The 24,779-nt window shown below is 32.0% G+C and overlaps 1 protein-coding gene across 1 annotated transcript; it reads right to left on the bottom strand.

The window, feature by feature from the left end:
* Positions 1-1,516: 1,516 nt before the first annotated feature.
* Positions 1,517-24,779, bottom strand: LOC132746618 (LDL receptor repeat-containing protein egg-1-like; the record flags this gene model as incomplete). Its single annotated transcript, XM_060735832.1, has 6 exons — positions 24,267-24,779; positions 17,995-18,099; positions 16,415-16,531; positions 15,218-15,391; positions 3,657-3,772; positions 1,517-1,626 (listed from the first exon to the last, which is right to left on the bottom strand). Coding segments are annotated over exons 1-6 (767 nt in total), but the record flags the coding sequence as incomplete, so codon positions are not given.

The following is a 24,779-nucleotide window of genomic DNA, read 5'->3' as shown; positions in this document are numbered from 1 at the left end:
TAAAGAGGAGATAACTCTGGAATTAAAGATGCAATTTCATAAAAAGTTTCAGCTCTTTTTGACTAATCACAAATATTGTTATATTTGCCATGTTTTAAGCCTATTTGTTGCCAAGGCAACCAATATTTTTTCAAAATAGGAAGAACAGATAAGACATGCATAATATCAAGACTGCCATCTACCCATATGTCAAGTTTCATAAAAATATTTCCAGTACTTTTTGAGTTATCACCGGATTCAGTTTATGTGTAAAATTTGCCATATTTTCAGTCTATGTGTTGCCATAGCAACCAGAATTTTCAACATAGGAAGAAAGGAAAAAGACGTGTATAATCTCCAGACTGCCATCTACACATATTGCAAGTTTCATAAAAATATTTCTATTACTTTTTGCGTTAACACTGGATCCAGTATATTTGTAAAAATTGCCATATTTTCAGTCTATTTGTTGCCATTGCAACCAGAATTTTCAACATAGGAAGAAAGAAAAAGACGTGCATAATCTCCATACTGCCATCTATCCATATATCAAGTTTCATAAAAATATTTCCAGTTCTTTTTGCGTTAACACTGGATCCAGTTTATGTGTAAAATTTGCCATATTTTCAGCCTATCTGTTGCCATAGCAACCAGAATTTTCAACATAGGAAGAAAAGAAAAAGACGTGCATAATCTCCATACTGCCATCTATCCATATATCAAGTTTCATAAAAATATTTTCAGTACTTTTCAAGTTATCGCGGGATCCAGTTTTGTGGACTGACGGACTTACAGACGGACGGACAGACAGACGGACGGACGGACAGACGGACGGAGGGTAAACCTAATGTCCCCTCCGGTAAACCGGTAGGTGACTAAAAAACCATTGTAAACTATGCAACTCGTGGGTCGTTTGTAAATAAGTTTAATCCATTTGGTCCAAAGTTAAAAAGATTTATGTTTTCAATACGTATTTGTAGCTTATGCTATCGAATGCTTTTCTAAAATCAGCAAAGAATAGAAGTCCCGGTTTATCATTCTTTTCTGCATACTTTATCACATCATATAGTAACCTTATATTTTCACCAAAATATCGCCCTTTGAAACCTGTTTGACTGTTATCAATTAATGTATTTAATACCCGTTTAATTCTATTAGCGGTAACCTTTGTAAGTTTTTTATAATCTACAATCAGCAAACTTATTTGTCGTCAGTTTGACAATATTTATAAATCTTTATTTGGTTTTGGAATTAGAGTTATTAAACCTTGTGCTGGTAGTTGACTGAGACAATTAATTTCCAGAGAAAAGTTTAGAGCACTTATCAAATCATCTTTTAAATATATCCAAAATATTTTATAAAATTCTATACTTAAACCATCTGAGCCTGGACTTTTTCCAATTTTTCATATATTTGATGGCAGTTTAACATTCAGTTTGTGCAATAATTCTAGATTCTAACTTAATGTCCATATCCATGTCAAATTGAACTAACATTGATGTAACAAAATGTTTGGTATAGTCATTTGAACACATACCTTTCTGTATGTACCCTTTCTCTGCAGTAACAAAACGGATAAGCAAATTCATTATTTAAATTGTCAACAACAGCCGCCTCATGGAATCTTAGTTGACAATCATATTTCATCTGAAACAAGAATAAAACCTTTAAAAATTGTATTTATTTCATAACTTTTGTAATGTATATTATTTAATTCATTTTAATCGCCAATTCAGATGTGACAGGAATAATATTGCATTACAATGAGAACGCAATGCATAAACCTACTTTTTATCACATTTTAGAAAAAGCTTTCGGAGAAAAATATAAATAATTAAATATGATCTTATTATTTCAACAATTGCCTATATGTTATTTTACAAAACAATGAACTGACATTCTTCAAAGATGTACCACAGACCGTTTTTATTATTGCTTATTAAAGATACCACAAAAAACATATAATGCACTGCTGATACAACTTCTTTATAGATACATGTACATTACTCATTAAGAGTTATCTAGTAAAAGATTTTTTTTAGCTTTAAGAAGGGATACAAAATTGGTTAGTGAATTAATTTATATATTATTGTGGCATGTTGTCTACTTTTTTTTTTCTATAAACTTGGCATTTGGTATAAGTGAAAGCAAAAAAGACTGTACAAGTTTGCACAGTTCCAAGTAAGAGGGTCAGACCTGTACAATTATCAAATAACAAATGTTTTCAGGCATACATTGAACTGATTTGTTCTGTAAATACAGATAATATCTGAACTAAAGTTAACAAACCCTTTTTTTTATAGATTAACATATAATTGCTTATTTTATTACTGGTATGTTAATATAGAAATGATATATAAATTATCCAATCATCTTATTTTAAAACAATCGTTTTGAGAATCAAGTTCTTTGGAAAATACGATGATTTATAGTTCATGACAACCTAAACTTACCGTAAACAAATTCGGCAAGACTTCTCTTGTTTTTTAAATGAACTTAAAATCTGTCTCAAGTTTACCCAAAGACTATTATTTACCTGATTTCTATAAAACGCTTATTAAAAATCGATTTTATTTAAAAATATTAATAAGAAGCAGCCCAAACACGGCTTTAATATTCGCAAAGAAATAATTTGGGGTAATGAACAGTTTTTATGGAATAAAAACTCTTTATATTTTCATAATTGTATAAACTCTGACATAATTTATGTAAATGATATAATGCAAATGGGTAGATCAGTGAACATCTTTTTCTTTCAAAACTCAGAAATAAATCAAATTGGCTTTCAAAATTTATTAGCTACGAAAAGCTACAACGCAACTCTGGAAATTCATCTTAAAATCTGACAAATCAACATTAGGGTTACGACTAACTTATCTTCTTTACTCATAATATAATCGAACAAAGAAATGTATAAAAACATACTAAGAATCAATAAACCAGAATAACATACATTCATTGCTTATAGGAACTTTTATTTGAATATAACACTCCGTGGATAAAATATACCTAAATATAAAATCAAGCATTGACAATAGATACAAACAGTTCTGTTATAAACACATTCATAATATAATACCGACAGGGGATAACTTATATAAATGGAAATTGAAAAAAAAACAATCCGAAATGCGTATATGCAATTATACTGATAGAACAGAACATTTCTTTATTCATTGTAAATCACTAAATGCTTTATCGAAAATAATTATTGAAACGTTTAAGCCGCTAGAAATCTGTAAACATATTTTTAATCTCACAAATATTGTACTAGGTTATAGTTTCGAAAATACGTAGCAAAAATTCATTTGATCATTACAATTATTGGCTTTAGTATATACACATCTTATATGATGAGTTACCAACGTGCCGATGCCATAAACACTTAAGGAATATTTCTACACGAACTTTACAATATGAAACTATACCTGGTCCATTAGAAATATAATTCTCATTTTATCAAACGCCTTACAACAAACTTTTAATATTTTTAGACATGTTAAAAGATACTTATTGTGAGTAGAATTATGACATAATAGTTTATTAACGCTATGTTTACCTTTTATCTAAATTGCAATTCTTAAATAATATCATATTGGATATGTTAAAAGTGCTTACTGTACAAATAATATATGCAAATGTTCTTAAATTTTAAAATAAGAAATAAAAAAACTTACTCTTCTTATACATGAATAGCCCTTCCTCAAACATTCTTTGTAAACCATACTTCCGTATCCGAAAACAGTTATTCTTCCAGATTCATATTCTATTGATTGTAAATCCAAACTGAAACCTGACAGAAAATTTATTTCTTGAATATAATTTTCTACATGAGTACATTATTCGCCATAGCTAAAATTAACAGATATATTTAACTAAATTCCCCAATTGTTTAACCAATCCATGTGTAGTGTGTTGCTTTCAGCTCTGTAAGCCAATCTTCTATGTATAAAGCATGCTGTGCCCATTTCTATATAAATGACCTTATGAACATAAAATGTTTAATGCAATCAGTTGTTAAACTTCACTTAGATAAAATATTGCTTACATTAACTCGTGATCTTTTTTAAATCAACTTGTTATACTTATTTTCTCTAGAGGCTAGGAAAAATATTTACCTAAAAAAGGGATATAGAAAAAATAAAATAAGACACTTCAATTACAGCTGAAAAGGCTGTTGCTATTTATTACGTTTAAAAGAATAATGAATTTTATGAATCAGTTTTCTAATCTATATCAAAATGGGACATGGCTGCATTGCTGATCATTGGTAATTTTCATGATCTTTGCATTCTGACTACCACGTGATATAATATTAAGTCAGAGCGGCAGTCGGAAAATAAAAATATAACTGGCATGCCAAAAGTATGTTAAAACGAAGTAAACCCGAAATTTCCAACGTTTCAACACCACTTTATATATGTATTGTATAATGTACTATTACATTATACAAAAGGAAGAGTAGATAAGTAGATTTATTATTTGAAAATAATATGCATTCGACTAATTCGAATAATATGATTGACAGTCGTGGCCTAGTGATGCATAATGTGAAGATTTTCAAACTTACTCTGCCTTGCCCTATCATGAAATATTTTTGCAGGATATACTAGAAATATTTAGAATAGTACATTTTTAATGAATACATTTTTGTACCATGTTGTTGCAGAGTAAAATCTATAATTATATGGCGGGAGCGATAAAATCTGACAACTTCCGGTTTACTTTACGAACTTGGCCTGTTGATAAATCAGCATCATTAAGATAGCATGTTTTAAATAAATAATTATATGTTATTGATTTGATAAAGATAAGTAATAAATGTTTTTTTATTCAAATTGTTCCCGAGAAAAATTATTGTTTGAAGTAATTTTATAAGATTTCGAGTCATTTCGTCCACAAGACGTTTCAGACTCAACTCAATATTTCGACTGCAAGACCAAACGACCGAGGGATAGCTGTAGCAGTTAGCAGTTGCAGTAGAAAAATAATTAAACGTGAAGTTGGTAGTAGCAGTTGCACAACAGTAGCTGTAGCAAAAGTATAAAACGTGAAATTGGCAGTAGCAGCAGCTGTAGCAGTAGCACAGCAGTAGCACAGCAGTAGCACAGCAGTAGCAGTAGCCTAGCAGTAGCAGAAGCAATAACACAGCAATAGCAGTAGCACAGCAGTAACAGTAGCACAACAATAACAGTAGCACATAAGTAGCAGTAGAACAGAAATAGCAGTAACTGTAACAGTGTAGCAGAAGTACAGAAACGCATTTTCGCGATTTTACTAACGCGGTGTAGAGGGAAAAGGCCGCAAAATTATAGCGCAATATTTCGCCCTATTGACTGAGATTTTGAAAACCCGTTGTATATACCTCAGGGTGAATAGGCGTAAACGCAATACTGAAAGCACAGTTTTCGTTTTGCATTGCGATTTAGCGTCAATATATCGTGTTACAATCGCCCTTCGGACGTCAGTTTAAAAGCAAGCTGACCCTAATTTAATACTATGATGAACAGTCACTCCACTACGGTTTTACATACGAAAACCAAATTGTTTCATTTCGTTTTATATTTCAAAAACAAAAAAGGGCCGTTGTTATCGCAAAAACAGTTTTAAAGATTGTTTACTCTCGTATGCAAAAAAAGGAATTTTGCAACGAATGGAATTATTTGAAAAAAAGGAGAATCATACATTAACTAAGGATTACATACATGACATTCTGTATTATGCGCACTCGGTCCTGCTTAGTGTGAGCTGCCTTATGTTTTATTGCATATAATTCTCAGCCGGAAGTTAGAGTAACTTCACTGTAGAGATTCAGGAAAACAGAACGAGGATGGTTTCTTGGACACAGTGAATTTGTGATCTATATATAAAAGCACAGCGACTGCTACTATTTCAATGGCTATTAAGTTTTTATAGGTTATATACTTGGAAACAGAAAGAAAAAAGTAATCATAAAGCAGACTGCAGTGGACAGTAAGGTAATGTGCCGTAGGCAGTAAGCAGGGTACAGACGACAGGATACCTCGGGTACCCTTTCGTGCATTACTTCAGGCATTGTTGTTTTATATTATGCATACGCTGTATTTTCTGGTATTTCCCGAATATGTCTCGCAAATTTACCCCGATTCCTGAGTAATATAACTAATATTTTAGCATAAGAATATCATTTTTCATTGCGCCATCCTATTTATTCTACTCAATTGTAAGAAACAAGTTGTTTGGAATACACCATATATCGTGGCACATATATTCGCATCAATGTAAATATCAACATACAAATGCTGTACTAAATGTACTTCTGAAAATAATTACAAAAACTCATCATGTTTATTATTGCATATTTGAAATTGTTTTTCGGGGTTTGCCCATTTTAATTCCATTTACATGTGCATTGACCAAAGGCCAGTTATTTCTGATTTGCTGGAACAAAAAAAACAATTTATACTACCAACCAAAACCATAAGAAAATATAGAAAAATATATCTAAGTTACATACCTAATTCCGGATTCAAAACTGACTTTGACTCGTTTAATCATTTTATAGCTAAAAATATATTTTGTATATATGTCTCTGGTTTTTATAAAAAAAAAATAAATCTTGTCAATTTTTGTAAAAATAAATTACAACGTTATATTCGTTCATGAAATCGATTATCTGGATTATTAAGAAGTATTCAGCCAGCATTGCGAATGCAACCGATCTTCGATATTGAAATTAAAACTATAAAGATACAATTACATATATGATGGAACAATATTAATATATAACATGGTTGATTTTTTCTCTAAAAATACCAATGTATGTCTGTATAATCTAGAATGATTGCTTTACTCAAACCAGTTTGTGATTCTAAAATATGTGTTGTTTTTTATTTAGAAATTAATGTTGAATATCGACAAGTACACTGAGAATTGTCAAATTGTGGAAGTCGTAAGACATGTAAGATAATTGATTGATGAAAAAATATATATATTATGTTTAATATTATTCATGTCACTGTTCAGCTATTTCTGTGCCACTGAAGTGATACTGCCACTAAAACTGCTACTTCTACTGCTACTGCTGTACTACTGTAACTATTTTGCTACTGCTTCTGCTGTGCTACTGCTACTGTCAATGTTTTCGTTTAATAATTTTAGCTACTGTTGCACTAAATCTACTGCTGTTCTACTGCTACTGTTCTGCAACTGCTACTGCTGTACTATTGCAGCTGCCAATTTCACGGTTTTTTTTGCTACTGTCAATTTCATGTTTTATAATATTGCTACTGCTACTGCCAACCACATTTGTTTTATTTAATTTGTTACTGCTACTGCTGTGCTTGTGCCTTCGGCTACTGCAAATTTCACGTTTTATAAATTTGCTACTGATACTGCTTTGCTACTACCTACTGCTACTGCCAATTTTACGTTTTATTATTTGCTATTGCTACTGCTGTGCTACTGTAAGTACCATCTTTAAAATGTTGTTACTGCTTCTGATGTGCTACTGCTACTGCCAATTTCACACTACGCTACGGTTGTGCTACTGCTACGTCTCTGCTACTGCTACTGCCAACGTCACTTTTTTTAAAATTAGCTACTGCCACCACTGTTGCTCTCCTGTTCCTGCAAATATCACGGTTTATAATTTTGCTACGGCTACTGCTGTGCTACGGCTAATGCTGTGCTACTACTACTGCTGTGCTACTGATACTGCCAATTTCACGGTTATTACTTTTGCTATTGTAACTGCTGTGCTTTAGCAACTGCTGTGCTACAGCTGCGCTAAATCTACTGCTAATCTACTGCTGCTGCTGCTGTGCTTCTGCTACTGCGGTGCTACTGCTGCTGCCATAATTTAAGTTATATTTATTTTTTTTTGGTACTACAAATTTCACGGTCTTATATCTTGCTACTGCTGCTGCTACTGCAAACAACACGTTTTTTAAATTTACTACTGCTTCTTCTATAAAAATGCTACTGCCAATTTCACGTTAAATGATTTTGCTTCTGTAACTGCTGTGCTACTGCTGCGCTAAATCTACTGCTGATCTACTGCTGCTGCCGATTTTACGGGTTTTTTTGCTGAGACAATTTCATGTTTTATCATTTTATTTTGCTACAGCCAATACTGTGCTACTGTTACTGCCAGTTTCACCTTTTATAAATGTGCTACTGCTATTGCTGCGCAACTACTACTCATGATGTGCTACTTTCACTGCTGTGATATTGATTCTGCTACTGCTCCGCTACTGCTACTGCCAAATTCACGTTTTATAATTTGCTACTGCTCCTGCTGTGATACTGCCACTGCAAATTTCACGTTTATTAATATTGCTACTGCTACTGCTGTGATACTGCAACTTCACGTTTCTTACTGCTGCTACTGTATACATACAAGACCGATTTGAAACAATTGAGACAATTCACAGATGTACGTCCTTACAATGGCGACTTTCGTAAATATTCGCACAATTTGTTTGGGCTCGTTTCTTTACAAAATGGGTCCCATTTTCTAAATATTTCAGAATAGTTTTTATACATGTTTTGCCATGCATTTTAGCAATTTTATGCCTTAATATATTCAATGAATGATTGGAAAAGTAATGTAACATTAAATACTATTCCAAAAAGCCTCATATACATTCAACAATGTCCATGTTTGTTTTAGTTTAATTCAGTACCTGAAGAGTTATTTACCTTGACATAGTTTTTTTTAACACTTTTGTCTTGCGAAACTCGAAAAATATTTAACCAAGAGTCATGAAAATTTAACAGAAATATTGGTCAGAATGTGTAGTTGTGCATCTAGGACTTCGCTTGTTTTGTTTTTTTATTTACTTTAGAGCATACTTTAGGATATAATTGAAATTTGAAATTCTTGTAGCTTAATATAGAAAAAAAATCAAGATGAAAAAATGGAACAATTGAAAGACGTTTCTATGGCCGGGCCATTAACCCTTTCACTGCCATAGGGACGGTTTATGTTATTTTCGGCGTATTTGTCATATGGACGTCTTTAGTCGTTTCTATAATAATAATAGTTATAATAATAATAAATTAATAATAATAATAATAATAAATATAAAGAAAATTGTACCATCGACAATACTTATTATTATACTAACAGATTTGAAACATATATAATTATTGTAATACTAAAACAAATAATAAATTTTATATTAATTAATAATATAGCAATTACTTTGAAAACCCTCTGGCCAATAGGTGATCAATAAAACAATTACCCTCTGGCAGCGAAATGGTTAAGGGTAGAGAGAGTCATGTACAATTACCTTTGTCTGTTCATCTGTGATATTATACGTAAAACAGTGGAATGTGGTGGAATCTCTGTCCTATGAACACATTTTAGTTTAGATACAAATATAAAAGTTTAAATTTAATTGTCAATTGTATATATATTGTAAATGTTTAATAGCAGGAAAGCTAACCCGCCTCGAAGGTAAGTTAACACGCCTAGCATGTTCAGTACCTCAAGCATTTTGTGGATTTTGTGAAACTGTTCAGCTATGATATAAGACATCTTTATAAAAAAGAAAAAAACCCTTATGGTCCGTTGAACAAAAAAATACTAAATTGTATATATATATAAAGGGAGATAATTAAATTCAATACAGTTATACTTTCCCTTAAGTGGGATCAGATAAAGATACAAGTGTGCAGATAAATTGTTATAGAAAAAAGAGAAGATATACACACAAACCACCACATCGATATGACAGTCCAATTACGGCACAAAACCTAGCAGAACAGTCATGAAAGCATAGCCACTGCTCACCCACCATCACAAAAATTATGGTTTCAGAACAGCTTTATATACAGTCACAAACTGCACTACACATTGAAACAGGCTCAACATTCGCATATATAGAGTTTGTTCTCTGTTATCATGTTTCACAAATCAACGATGACATTTTTATTGTCTTTTTCGCTGATTGGGACTAGAGAACTATATATCTATTTCCGAAAGTCAACTGGATCAAGTAGATCCGTAGGATACAATGAATTTAGACAGACAAAGTATATGTGTGTGTGTTTTTCATTTCATATACAAATACACATCTTTAGTAGTGTTTTTGTATGATATGAAGGATGAAAAATAAATTCTGGAAAAATCACATGCACTTCGAGTATTGACAACAACAAAAACACACTAAGTTGAAAATAGTTGAAAATAAGAGACGCAGTGCGAATCTGTTCCCATCTCAATCAATGATTCTTAAAGACTAAAGAAACCACCTTTTTGGTGGAAACATCTATCAGAGGCCCATCATGCTTAGAAATGATTTCGTTTTCATTTCTCAAAAGGTTTTAATTTCTGGTGTCCTGTTAATAATGTTAATATCAAAAAACATTACACATTGGCATATAACCTGAGCAATACGTAAGTTTAACTTATGGAAGTAAAAATACTTATTTGTTTACATTTTGACAAATCATTTCACATTCTGTACTTGCTGAACATCGATTATGTTTTAAAACCATCATTTACATGGTATAAAATTCATGTTTACACCTTCTTTAGTAGGAAGAAATGTTCGTTTCTGAAACAAAATGTGCCTCATGTGATTACAGTAAACCGGCGAGTTTTGATAGAAATAGAATCAGTTGTATCAGAAACTGCCATCTTGACATTTTAATAATCATTAGGGCATGTAATTATTTGATCGTGACAAGAACTTAGTAATTATTTTATACTGTCTGTGACAGTATTTTAGGAAATTAAAACAATTCTTGTAGTAAAAGTTGTTATAAATAGCTCGCCGCTTTGGTAATGAATGGGATGACCCAAAACTAACATCAAAATAACGTTTAAAATTAAATAAAACAACCGCCGCTGTGGTGTTGTTGTTAGCATACTGGAACGTCATTCCCCACACGTACGCGCGCGAGAACACACGCACGCACACACACACGCGCACCAACACAAACACACACACTTGTATTGGATAAGTTTGAAGATGAAATCTCTTTATAAATATTTTCACAGAAATAAAAGGTCATTTACTCCAATACGGAAAGGCTTATAAAAACGTCATTTTAGATGACAGACAAACAAATCAAGTGCCCTTCATTATAAATGTCAGTGAATGAAACATTTAGCATTTTCAGCAATAATTATTGAACTTCGTTTAATTGTTAATGCACATTTTTTCCATTTAAGGTAGGAATGCGCATATTCATCACTGCCAGGCAAACAGAGATTAGCATTATGTACAGTCTGTGGGATACTCTAGTTTCTAGTTTCCTGATGCACGAATGATTATAACTTTCAAGGCTAAATATGTTCAAAAATAAAAAAAAATGTTGTTGGGTAAGAGAGGGAAATCGACTATCACTTCCAGTTGACTATTTGTAGTATGGGCCATTCAATCTTAAAGGTAAAAAATAAAAATAGCTGTTTTGGCTTCAAACAAAAACCTCGCATAAACCCAGCAGTGTTAAGTTAAATCAACGGTGATAATTTGATTGAATTCATCCAAAAGCTTCCCCGTAGCTCTCGAGACTTGTGTAAGATATGACTGTGCATTCGTGTTCTATACTGTAAAAATGTATTCTGTATCAGTGGTCAAGTTAGCAACGCGGAAATATTGGCAAAATTCTGAATTGACAAAAATTTGACGAGAAGTTCTGGTGAATGGATTAAAGTTCCAATTCACACTAATGTTTCTAATGTCAATGTTCAAAGAAGTCCATTGATAATGATGTCCGGTAACCAACCGTGTCATTCATGTGCTTTGTTACATTATTACACGACATCGAGATGCCTTTGTTCTAGAATAAAACTCAAGGTCCCTCTTTTTGTTCCTTCTTGCGGAAATTTTGTTTTAAATGGCTAAAAAGGACAACTTATTGTTATGCCCTATGGACAGTTCTAGGTTTTAACTAATAACTTATCTCAATTGTATTGACTTGTTTTAATATTCATGAGGGTCTTTGTGTGATAAGTTTTTCCTGCAAAAACATAAATTAAATAAGGATCAAATTTAGGATACTTACAATGAATGTGAATCCTTGTCTATTAAAAGACACAAAGGTTATTCAGAAAAGTGGATTTTTTAACACAAACAATAAAATGTTTATATTTATTGACAGTTTTATTGACTGTGTGAGTTGAAATAACTTTGATCACAAAAGCCCGATTCGAACAGGAAGATGCTCCCCAATTAGGTTTTTGACTTCTTTTAGTTTCAGAGTTATGTCTCTGGACAAAGTTAAAAGTGCAAAAATTCAAGAATAAGACAAGGCAGATAAACTTTTCTTTGCACTGGAATTTAAAAAAAAATGAGATCTAACAACCTACGAAGTCTCTTATTGATATATGTTATGGTTTCCAAGTTATGTTCCTGAAAAAGTTTAAACTTTTAAAAATGAACAAATGACAAAACCTCCAAAATAAGGCAAGGCGGAGTTACGTTTCTTTGTGCACTGCGCATCTACCAATTGAGATATATCTACCTACAAAGGTTCATGTTAAAATCTCTTATAATTATAGAGTTTTGTCTCAAACAAGATTTTTCTTAAAGGGGAGCTAATTAAAAACAGGACTGAAAAGAGTTATGGGTTATTTTGAAATGCAATTTCATCTAATGATATCTATCTACCTACAAAGTTTCATGTTGATATCTCTAATTGTTAGAGTAATATTCTTGACAAAGTTCAAAGTGTAAAAATGAACAAAGGGCAATTACCTCAAAATTAAATATGGCAGAGTTACGGTTATTTTGACCTACACTTCTACTCATTGAGATTTATCTACCTACAAAGGTTTATGTTGATATCTCGTATAGTTTAAGAGTTATGTCCCGGACATAAAAGGGGAGATAATTCAAAAGCGGGGAAAAATAGAGTTATGGTTCTTTGACACTGCACTCCGCCACTGTGTTAAATTAAAATAAATTACCTTCAAGGTTTTTCAAGTTATGCTTCGGACAAATGAACAGACGGACGGACGGAAAGACGGACAAGGCGGCGACTATATGCTCTCCCTTCGGGGAGCTTAAAACAATTAAAATGTGTCATTTATCCCTATGTGAACACGACAAAACATTAAAATATATTAGATGAACATGAAATCTTTGAAATATAGATATTTATTGATGACAACAATAATACTATCATTTAAATTGACCTAAATGAAAATATAAAGAACTGGCCTGTTAAGAAAAAAGACAACTGGCAAGAAGCCAGTCGCATCCCTTAACTCGAAGAGAGTTTTACGCAAGCCCAAAATGGCTGCAAATGAATGGTGTTACACTGCATCTGTGTATTATTTTCCTTTAGAAGGACCAAATAAAGTGCTTCTTTGTCGAATGTCGGCTTAGATCAATTGATGTTAAGTTAGAGGGTAAACGCAGCGACAATGATATTTCATTACGACCACACTAGTACTCGTTTAATACTGCGACAGGACGGCTTAAGTCAATGCTGTTGATTTTTAGAATTTAAAAGTTTGCGTGTTGTATTTTAAATGCGGTTTGCAAAATCTCTCAGCGTTTTTACGTGTTGTTGTAGTAAAAAGTCGTTTCTAATGTTGTATGCAGTGAAAAAGAAAATACGTTTGCTTTATAATCATTTTTATAATAATGTAAACATTGTTTCTATATCAATTAATATACAGGATTTATCTATTGATGAAGTAAAGCGAGGTCATATGTGAGCTTTTATTTTGATTGGATTTGGTAACGGGTTTGATGCCTTTTATGCCTTCGCAATAAAATGTGAAAAGCCGCAATTAAAGAAAGTTTTAAGATAATATAAAATTAATTTCTCCAGAACGAATGTTTTATTGTTGCCAAAGGTAAATAAATGTGTAGAAAGAAAATATATGACGTTTTATGACAATGCAGTGCAATAACACTTACACTGATGCGCTTTGTTCAATGCAAAACAGATACCGGTACTCTTAAGATGGAGACACATATTAATTGTAGCCTGGTTCCATGTTATTTTGTTCCGGTTAATAACCCATTGCCATGAAATTAGACAATTGTTGAGTCCGTATTTGTATATAGAGATAAGAAATAAATGTATTTCCATTAAAAAACAAAATATCAACAATGTAAGAAATTAAAATTGGTCACGAAGTGTTAAGCCGGTGAATATGAATATCTTTATTTACTTGTACTTTTATGTAGGATTTAAAAATACAAAAAAGAAAATTGTGTCATTCCGTTGAAAATCATGCGGCTTATTCGAAATCATTTATGTAACGATTGCTTCGCAACTTAATAAAAATGCTTTGCAGATTGTAAAATATTAGACGTAAGAGCAATGTACAAAAAATTTCCAATATCAATTGATAAGCCATACAATGCGAGCAAATAAGATACTAATAAACACGCAATGATATTTGGCTTTAATTTGCTCGTTTATATATTTTATAGGTATAGTCAAAACATGGCCATAAAACATGTCCGTGTCAGTAAGGTACCAGCATTTCGAAAGAAACTAAAAGTGAATTTCAGCATAAAGAATAAGTGTACAAAACACTAGCGTGAATGATGATAAGCATTAGAATCATTGTTGATAAAACAAGAATTTTTTATGCTACTTTTAATTTTGCTGAGTCGGCAGCGTTCTTTTATTGAATCTTCTTTTCTTCTTTGAGAAGTCTTTCAAATGTTTATAAACTACTGATAGATCCAAATATTGGTCAATAATCGTGTTCATCTAAAGTTAAATTTGCAATATATTCTTGACAGGGAAAGTTCCATTTAAATATGCATTTCTTTTTAAAAAAATAAGGTTGATCATAAGATTCATCTTTAAGATAAAGATTAAAGGCATTAAAAGCATTGACATTTAAGTAGAAAATGGAAAAAAGGGAGTTAAGTTCTCAAATTCCATTTAAAAAGATAATATGATCACTTTTTTTCCGTTTTTTAAAAACGCAGGTGCAGTGCTGTGTGAATTTTCAGTGTTGATTTTTTTTGTCTTCCCTTTGGGGTCTTTTGATGCCCCTTAATTTTGAGGATTGCTACAGCTCGACCGGTGCTAGGGGCGTGAAGTATGTTGCACGTATTCATTAACCCTCGTGTACAGACTCAATCAAACCAAGTCTGCACTGCTCTTGTAAATTTGTTGTGATTAATGCTTCCGAGGGATCACTTTGTTTCCAGATTGTTTTACTCATGTTTTTGTCATCAATGTTATGAGCACTTCCTCAAAAACAAAAAGAAGAAAAAATAATGATTTTGAGTACACAATGACTTGATATAAGAATTTTTCTCACCTTCCCTACCTGCAAGAGAAACATAATCATCCCTCATGTCATCAGATGTTGGAATTTTCAAATGGCAAGTTAATTCATCACTGCTGTCTGTACAGTCAGGGTACCGATCACATGTCAAACGAAGAGGAATACATTTGAACTCATCAGCACACAGAAATGAATTTGTGCAGGACTCTTCAATTGAAAGAAAAGATGTGTTTATGAAACTTGATTACAGTAATATTCAACTTTTTTGTAATAATCGTAGTCCATAATATTTTTTTCATTTCATATATAATAAGTACATTGTAAATGAAGAGTTATAAATATTTGACTTTGAAACAAAATGTAAGTGTAAGATGAGGATTCTGGCTTCTTCAAAATTTAGATTTGCGACATCGATTTTTGTACCTGAACGCTGTTGGTTCGAAACATCCATACAGGCATTTCGGATTCTTTCATGTATTGAACATTTTCATCCGAATAACCGATTTTCGATGACCGAATATAGGTGGTTCTACTCCAGTGCCTAAATTAATGGATTTGAGCTCTTCTTTAACAATTGAAGCTTGAAAGTCGCCATTCGATCTATACAGATCTGGTAGGACGAACAACCTATCGTTTTTGTCCTTTTATGACGTATACGGATCCTATATTTTAAACAATTCTTACCTTTTTGATAAGAAACCAGTACATACATGTATATAATGATTAACATACTTGTGATTTGCAGGACTTATTTATTAAAATAATGTTTTTCTTAATATTTTACCATTCCTATACATGATGTTGAATGCGATACTTCTTCACGCAATATTTTAAAAACACTGATGATATTTGTAAATCAGTTTAATTAAGGTCAAGTTAGGTAAGTCGTTCTTAATCATTCAACTTGATTTGTAAGTGATACACATTATAAAATGAATTTTCTTAAAGATATACTATGCCCAAATTTGATATTTGAAAATATTGGTAATTACTACATGGTATTTTATGTACATGAAATAAACCTGTTTTGTCATACAAAGCACACTATAAGTGGACACACTATGAAAATAGAGTAGCATATAAATATATGGCAGTTCTTTATAGAAGACCACCTTTATTTTGAGTAATGGACGCAGCTTCCGATACATAGATCATACATTTTTTATTTAGTAAGACAAATTAACCGATCCTCAAGTTGATTTGTTTCGTAATGTAATATTATATACTTACCACAGTTTTCTTCGTCGCTTTTATCCAAACAGTCAGGTTTAGAATTACATCGTTTTTCTGATGGAATGCACTGTTTATTGTCACAACGAAATTCATTTTCATCACACTTTTGGAAATCTGCAAATGTTTGTAAACAATCAATATGCAGTAAAAGTTAAACATGCAAGAAACAAATTAATTTAATTAAATTTGAATTTGACATGTAAGTTAGTTACACAAGAAAGTTTTTTTATAAGAAACACTATTTCCCAATGTCATCCTCGTAAAGTAAACGTTTTGATTATAATTTGAATATGTTTGGTAATAAAAAGAAGGCTGTTATTTAGTAATTTAACCGTTGTTTAATGTAATATAGGGTTAACGCACGTTTTTTCGTGTTATAACGTCTGCAGAGTCCCGAGGGACGTTGGTGCCCGAACCCTGTATAACACGAAATAAACGTGCGTTGATGCTTTTATAGCATAAAATATTTAAAAAAAGATTCATGATGTATATTTAATACAAAACACATAAATTAAATCCTTGAACTTGTACGGTATTTATCCAATTTTACATGTTTTACGTATGCGTTTTTTTTTCCGGGGCCAACTTAAGAAATTCAAATGCTCGGAACCGCTCGAAATTCGAATTTTGTTTGATATAAAAAAGCTTAACATTGGAGATTTATTAAGTCAAGAAAAAAACACATTTAATTACTCTGTCCAAGACAAAACATGACCCTCAGAAATTCCCTGAATTATTTTAGATTGACGGTTGACATCATAATCGTTTTTCTTTTCGGGCAAAAGAATATCAGGCACTAAACATTATTCTCTTAAAGAAACATAAAAAGCATTTATCAACATAAACATCAATAAAACAACATTTTTTCTTATTCATTTTGTGTTATCTTGTTTTGTAATTTAATCTGAGGGTTAAACTGAATGACATTTATTTCTTTATATTGACAACTGTCCGTTTCTTAGAAAGGGCGACAACTAAGATTTATCGGCGATGTCTATGTGCAGTATATCCGTCACAGTAACTTGAATGCTACTCGTCGTTATGCGATTGAGGCCCTCGAATCAATAATTTCAATATAACACTTTGACAAACAGGCCAAATCGTCATTTTTTTATTTTTTTTTTTTGTTGTTGTTTACTGGGCCCTTTATGTATTGCACATAGTAAAACCGGGCTATAACAAGAGCGCGTGACTATGTTAACACATTGTTTTGGTCCTGTTATAACATGGGCAAAAGAGGGAAAAATGGCCGATTTTATGCTTTAAGTATTATTGATGACATATTGCCGTAGGATATATAAGTTTTCAATGTATCACCAAGATAACCCTTATCGGCCCTTTTGTTTAGTTTTTTTTATGAAAGTTTTTATGATGCTTATATAGAAAATGTATTTAACCATTTATAACAATTACCTTAACGATATGCATTCTGTCCATACAAATTTCTTATATAAAACAGCCATTTGTCGTTATTGGCAAGCTGCAGTAAAATATAGTCTTAAAGACATGACACCAAGGAAAGAAATCTAGCAATCTAATGAGTTATAAATTTCCATACTTCTTATTTTACTACTTACCACATGTTTCATCTGTACCGTCCGCACAGTCGGATATAAAATCGCACACTAGACTAAATTTTATACAATGTCCGCCACCACAAGAGAATTCGTTGTCATCACATCCTAATAAATATTATCATTAACTGCTATTAGTGTTAAAACTTACTTTTTGTCCAAAGAGATGACAGTATATTTCAAATTTTGAAAGAATTTATTTTAGTAAATGAGCTTTAAAGAACCAGTGGTACTTACCAGGCTAATCGAATGGACTGATTAATTAACCAACGCTATTCCGCATGTGTACCTTGGAGGCGGAGCTTTAGGGATATTGGTGTTTTGTTTACATTCTTGCGATGCACTAGAGAACAGCTGTTAGTTTAGACGCTCGTCTTATAATATTGTGGACATTTTTTTCATATAAATACATAGGATTAAAGAGAAAGTAGCCGTGAAAACAAACATATGTATTAAATTACCTTTTCTCTCCAGAAACAAAAAATATATACTAAATTGATGGACATTTTTTTTTTACTCCGAGGTTTCAATCTGAACGTTTTAATTGAAAATATTACTGGTTTCCTAGCATTTTGTTTTCTATACAATACAACAGTTAAAATAGTACAGCGATTTATATGTTTTGAAGTTTTGCATTAAAGATCCATTAAAATTTATATATAACGCTTAGTTTATAAAAAAAATTGGGGCAGTCTTTTTAAATTTTAGGTGAATTTATAATTTTTTCCGAAACATTTTCCAATATCAACTGTTGGTCAAACACCATCTAATTTTGACAGTCAATCTCTTGAGATATAAAGTCAATTCAGCTCAACTTGACAATGAAAATATGTGCACTTTTAAGTTTCCGTAGAGAACTTGTGACATTAAAAAAATAACACCTGGGGTGTACTAGCTTGAATGCCCATGTGCAATAACTAAGACCCCATTTCAGGTAAAACAATACTTTGAACAATATATTTCTAGATGACATGGACAATGTTGGGAAGTTCAATCTTTTGATAGAATTAACAAAACTTACTGCATGTACTGGTACCGAAAAGACCCGAAAAAACTGCTATGAGATTTTGAATTAGAATAAAAAAGGTGTTAAATGCTTATATTTCAATGAATATGTAAAGTAAAAGAGCAACATTGAAAACAAGGTAATGCTGGACACTACCTCTATCTTTGTTCTCACAAATTACTCATCCGTAGATTTTACTTGTTAAAGCAGTAAACATAATCCTTCGTCATGAATTCGAATTCGTATGTCCTTATTAACAATTAAACATAATCATTGACCTTCACGAATTAAGTGTCAGGTAAGTGAGATTCTAATTTACATAAGTCGGTAAAAGATATTGACAGGTATGGTTTTTGTATGCCGATCAATATCGCGTGATGAAAGAGGGCGGAGACATGTTGAGAGTGTACAAAAATAATTTAAACACTAAGCCGATTACAATTTATTATTACTCATTTACTAAAATAAATAGGTCGCGCGGCTATGCCGCGCCTGACCAATTTAATTTTTGCAAATACGTACTAATAAACTTTAACCTAGTCTATACTTATAATTGTCCGATAACTATTGCCTGTTAATTATTTTTGATATCGTGTTAGTAGCCTGCTATCAAAAAATGTCAAAACCATTTCAAATGATTTTTTTTCACTTGCTTATATTTTCGTTTTAATCAGCCTTTGAGTTTCTACGATTTTATCTCATACCCTTACAAGTCTCTAATCATGTAATTTTATTATTTTCATTTCGTTTTCAATTACGAATTTAAATAAGATAGCGACTAGTTAAACACCAACTTAATAAAGTGACGTCATAATTATTTCGCAAATGACGTCATATTATAAACATTACAAACATGGAGAACTTGTAAGTTTATGTTTACTTTATTTCGTCAGATTATCATTAATTAAAGTGACATCATGCCCATCCAAGGGTATATATAGTAATTGAAAAAGGTAAAGATCAAAATAAAGTATCATATGCCATAATTCCTTTTAATTTAATAATTAAGTTCGCATAAACAATACAGTATAGAATCTATAACGCACAGATCCATACCTATAACGTTTAGTTTATAAAAAAGTGGGGAAGTCTTATTGAATTATAGGCAAACATATAATTTTATCCTAAGTATTTTCCAATATCAACCGTTGGTCAAACACCATTTTGACAGTCAATCTTTTGAAATATATATATAAGAAAACTCAGCTTGACTATGAAAATATGAGCATAATGTCACGTTGAATAAGTAAGCGAAGAGTTACGTTCACAAAAAAAGAAATATGTTTGTTTATCTTGTGTTTTTTGCTGATTTAAATTTTCTTTGATTTAAACTGAAAATATGGTGAACTTTAGAATATGGTATTTAATGGAAAAAAGTGCGGTACAGTTCGTATGGTAGTTTCGGATCACTGGCGATTCCGGAAAGTAAAAATTATGTGAATAGTGTAGTAGGGATATGTTTGGATCGACGTTGAAATGTAAAAATCTTATTTTATTTATGTATGTTGCATTATACTGCATCTATTATCAAAGGACATAATCTCGAGTCGAAAGAAAAAAAGACCACCAATTACAAAAAAGTTCCAGGGGCGGAGGACGTTGTTGTCAAGAATTATTTCTTTGAACAAAAATGCACCTTTTTACAAAATTCGTTATTTAAAAGTAGATTAGTTTTTACTTTTGACATTATTCATGTATTACATAATAAATAGTAAAACATGCTGCTGTCTTTTGATATCAATTTAATCAGACTTGTCTGATTTAGACAGTCCTAAAGGTCTCGGCAAGTCTCTTCAAAAGAGAGCTAGCATGTTATTCGCTTTTAAAAAAAGTAACATAACAAGAGCCATGTCAACATGGCCATCCCCCGCCGAATGTGTTTGCTCATTGGAAGAATGTATATGTAGTAGAGCGGAATAATTCCATTTTAGGAGGTATTTTGGTAATGAAAACTGATGGCTATAGTGATTACAGATTTGAAACCTATGTGAATACTGATGGCTGAAAATAACAAAGGGCAATTACTGAAAAATAATGCAGGGTAGGTTATCATTCTTGTGTGCTGCATCCCTCCTCAGTAAAATCTATCCACCTATGAAGTTTCAAGTTGATACCTCAAATACTTTTTGAGAAAATAATTGAATTGAAAAATTAAGTATGAAAAAGAACAAAGGGCAATAACTCAAAAATTATAAAAGGTAGAGTTATCATTCTTGTGCAGTTCTCGCCTCCTGAGTGAGATCTATGCACCTATGAAGTTTCATTTTGATATCTCAAAGGCTTTTTGAGTTATGCTCTGGACAAAAATTAATTTTGAAAAATAACAAAGGGCAATAACTCAAAAATAATGAAGGTAGAGTTATCATTCTTAAGCACTGCACTCCTCCTTAATGAGATCAATCCACCTTTGAAGTTTCAAGTTGATACCTCAGCTACTTTTTGAGATAAGCTCTGGACAAAATAGCATGAAAAAAACAAAGGGCAATAACTCAAAAATTGTAAAGGGAAGAGTTATCATTTTTGCGCACAACATTCCTCCTCAATAAGATCTATCCACCTATGACATTTCATGTTGATATCTCAAACACTTTTTGAGTTATGCTCCACTCAAGTGAAAAATTAGGTATGAATAATAACAAAGGGCAATAACTCAAAAATTATGAAAGGTAGAGTTATCATTCTTGTGCACTGCACACCTCCGGAGTGAGATCTATGCACCTATGATGTTTCATGTTAATATCTCATAGGCTTTTGGAGTTATGCTCTGGACAAAAATCAATTTTGAAAAATAACAAAGGGCAATAACTCAAAAATCATGCAAGGTAGAGTTATCATTCTTGTGCACTGCACTCCTCCTCAATGAGGTCTATCCACCTATGAAGTTTCAAGTTGATAACTCAAATACTTTTAGAGATATGCTCCGGACAAAAATGTCGGACGGAAGGACGGAACGTTGGACGGACGGAGACTATTTTATCCTCCGCCAAAAATTTTCGGCGGGGGATAATAAATGAATTTATGAATTCGTATGACATTCCATTGATAGCAGCGCTCTTCGCTTGATGTGCGGGCACGTTTATCATATAACACATATAAATAATCCAAGTACAAAATGATCTCTTTTTAGATAGAGCATTTTGTAGAAAGGGGTATTTTTTGTTTAAAAAATGAATACAAATTCCTCCGCCCCTGAAACTAAGATTTTGTAAATGGCAGCCATTTTTTCTTTTTTCTTTCGACTCAAGTTTTTCTTACCTATAAAAATCGATCCAAATATATCCCTAGTCTATAAATCATATTAATATTTCTGCACTATTTTCCTTGACATGTCAAATTCAAAGCTTAAAATTATATTTTAGTTTCAATCAAAGTTAAATCGGCAATCTATGGTGAAATGCGAAAATGCAAACAAAACAAAGAGACAACAAAGTTGGACTCTCGTGTTTTCGTGTTGTTTTTTTTTTTTCGAATTTTCGAGGCAAAAAAGTGAAAATACGACAGAACAAGGGCGAAAATACGACACACAAAAGCTGTCATATATTCGCATTGCATCTGTCGTGTATTTGCTTCTTCGCATGGATATATTTTCGCATTGATGCATTTTTCGCATTGTTACATTTCATAAAATGTGATTGAATCATTAGAATGTACTTGTGGAAAATATGTTAATCATATATGACCATGATTGCTACAGGCGGATTTACGAAATTGTAAAAATGCAACAATGCGAGTGAAAGAGAAAACATAACAATGCAAAAAATCATAATACAACAATATGAAACTGCGAAACTACGACATAATGCAAATAGACGACAGGTTTTACATGTCGTATATTAGCCTTTCTTCTGACCGTATTTTCTCTTTTTGCCTTGAAAATCTGAAAAAGCGAAAACACGAAGAGACGACAAAGTCAACTTTGACATCCATCCGGGATTTTGCATTTTCGCGTTTTGGAGGCAAAGAAGAGAAAACACGACATGGCGTAAATCAGCCAACATAGCAATCAAACAAAAGCTACACAAACGTGCAGCTTATGTTCTGAACGGAACTTTTCTCTAGCTATTATATAACAACCTGGTGTAACAAAGTAAATATTAGCCTGATTGTAATGTTTATAAAATGAAGTCGACGATGTCATTTGCGAATTTAACTATGACGTCACAATATTAAGTTTGTGCCTTAATTTTCGCTTTCTCAATTGTTTGATATTGAAAACGAAATTAATATAATAAATATCACTTTTTGATTCGAGACTTGTCAAATAAAAATTGTGTATTTCAAAGGCTGATACACAGACACTTGGGATTTGGAGCTCAAAACGCTTTAAAAAATCCAAATAAATGCATTTGCCGTGTGCAAAATGCGCAGCGCTTTTAAGTTTGGGAACCACATAATCGGATGGCTTCGGTCATAGTCGACTGGCACGTTTGAATTTATCGAAAGATAATGTCATTGAAGGAAAACGGCGATAATATTGATATTTATTTCGGCTGTTGCGTTGTTTATATTACCGTTGAAGTTAAAAATTGATCATCATCGTGAAGAATTGTATCTTCTGTGTCAATGGACCAAAGGATTATGTGAAAATATTGGAAAAGGAATAAAATACATTGTGATTATGACGGTAGGGGTGCGGATTTTTTCCGGCGAACAATTTTATCTTGTGTATTATTATAGATGTTGAAATATGAATTTTTTTTTTTCAAAACGGCTTATATTAAGTTTTTTTGATATATATAATCAGTACATGTGCTGGGATTGACAAATATGCATTTAATTTGGATTTTAAAAGCGTTTTGAGCTCCAAACCCCAAGTGTCTGTGGTCCATTGAAATAGGCGAGGTTATTTTTTCTTTCAGGTTACTAACTTGATAATTATAAAATATGATAAAGTGTTATCCTCAGTTACCAAATCAGTTGCATAATAAACTTCATAATTAGTTCGTATTTCAAACAAAACAGAGATAGTGTAAATAAAAAAATTCCACGTCACTGCTTAGACTCTTGATTTAGTATAATGACAATGCGCGCGCATGTGTCTGTGTGCATGTGTTATTGTGCATGTGTTTGAATTAACCAATAACAAAAAATTCATGTACATATGAAACTGACAAAGATATATGTATAAGTAATTATCATCGTGCAGAATAAATAACCTTTACTGGAAGTCACCTATGTTGTCCGTTTTAAATCCGTTCTTATAAATTATTAATGTAAACAGAAAATTTAATTTTAACATGTAAATTAAAAATAAAAATACCAATATTACCGTTAGGACAAGTTACTTCGTCTGAAGCATCAAGACAATCTATGACGTTATCACATTTTGCTAATGTAGATATCAACTCTTTACTATGTTCACAGGTGAAGTATGCCTCTGGTTTGAGTCGTTTGGGTAAATTAGATTGCATCATTGCATTGCCAATAATTGCGAGATCGTGATCTTAAATTAAACACCATTTGAAGCATTTGACTCATGATGGCCAAAATATCGTTCACCTGACTTAACTGGCTCTTAATGAATGAATGAATCCTTGTTGTTAAAAATGAAATGTTGGTACTGAAGTTGAAATGCCGCATGAAGCTTAGGAAGTTATTGGTTAGTAAGGAAAGCATTTGATTTGCCTTTTAGAGAAGAGGGCTATTAAAGAATGAACATTTTAGCTCTAGTTTCTCTGTTCTACTTATGAATCTGGCTTAAAACAATTTACAAAAAATGCTGAACAGGGTCGCCTACGGATTGTTTACCTACTGGTTAAGTTGGAAATGAAATTTAAATAAA

This window comes from Ruditapes philippinarum, unplaced genomic scaffold (genome assembly GCF_026571515.1).
Source record: "Ruditapes philippinarum isolate M1 unplaced genomic scaffold, ASM2657151v2 ctg1967_1_1_1_1, whole genome shotgun sequence".
NCBI lineage: Eukaryota > Metazoa > Mollusca > Bivalvia > Venerida > Veneridae > Ruditapes > Ruditapes philippinarum.
Note: the sequence above shows the minus strand (reverse complement) of the source record. Positions and strands in the feature narration are given on the sequence as shown.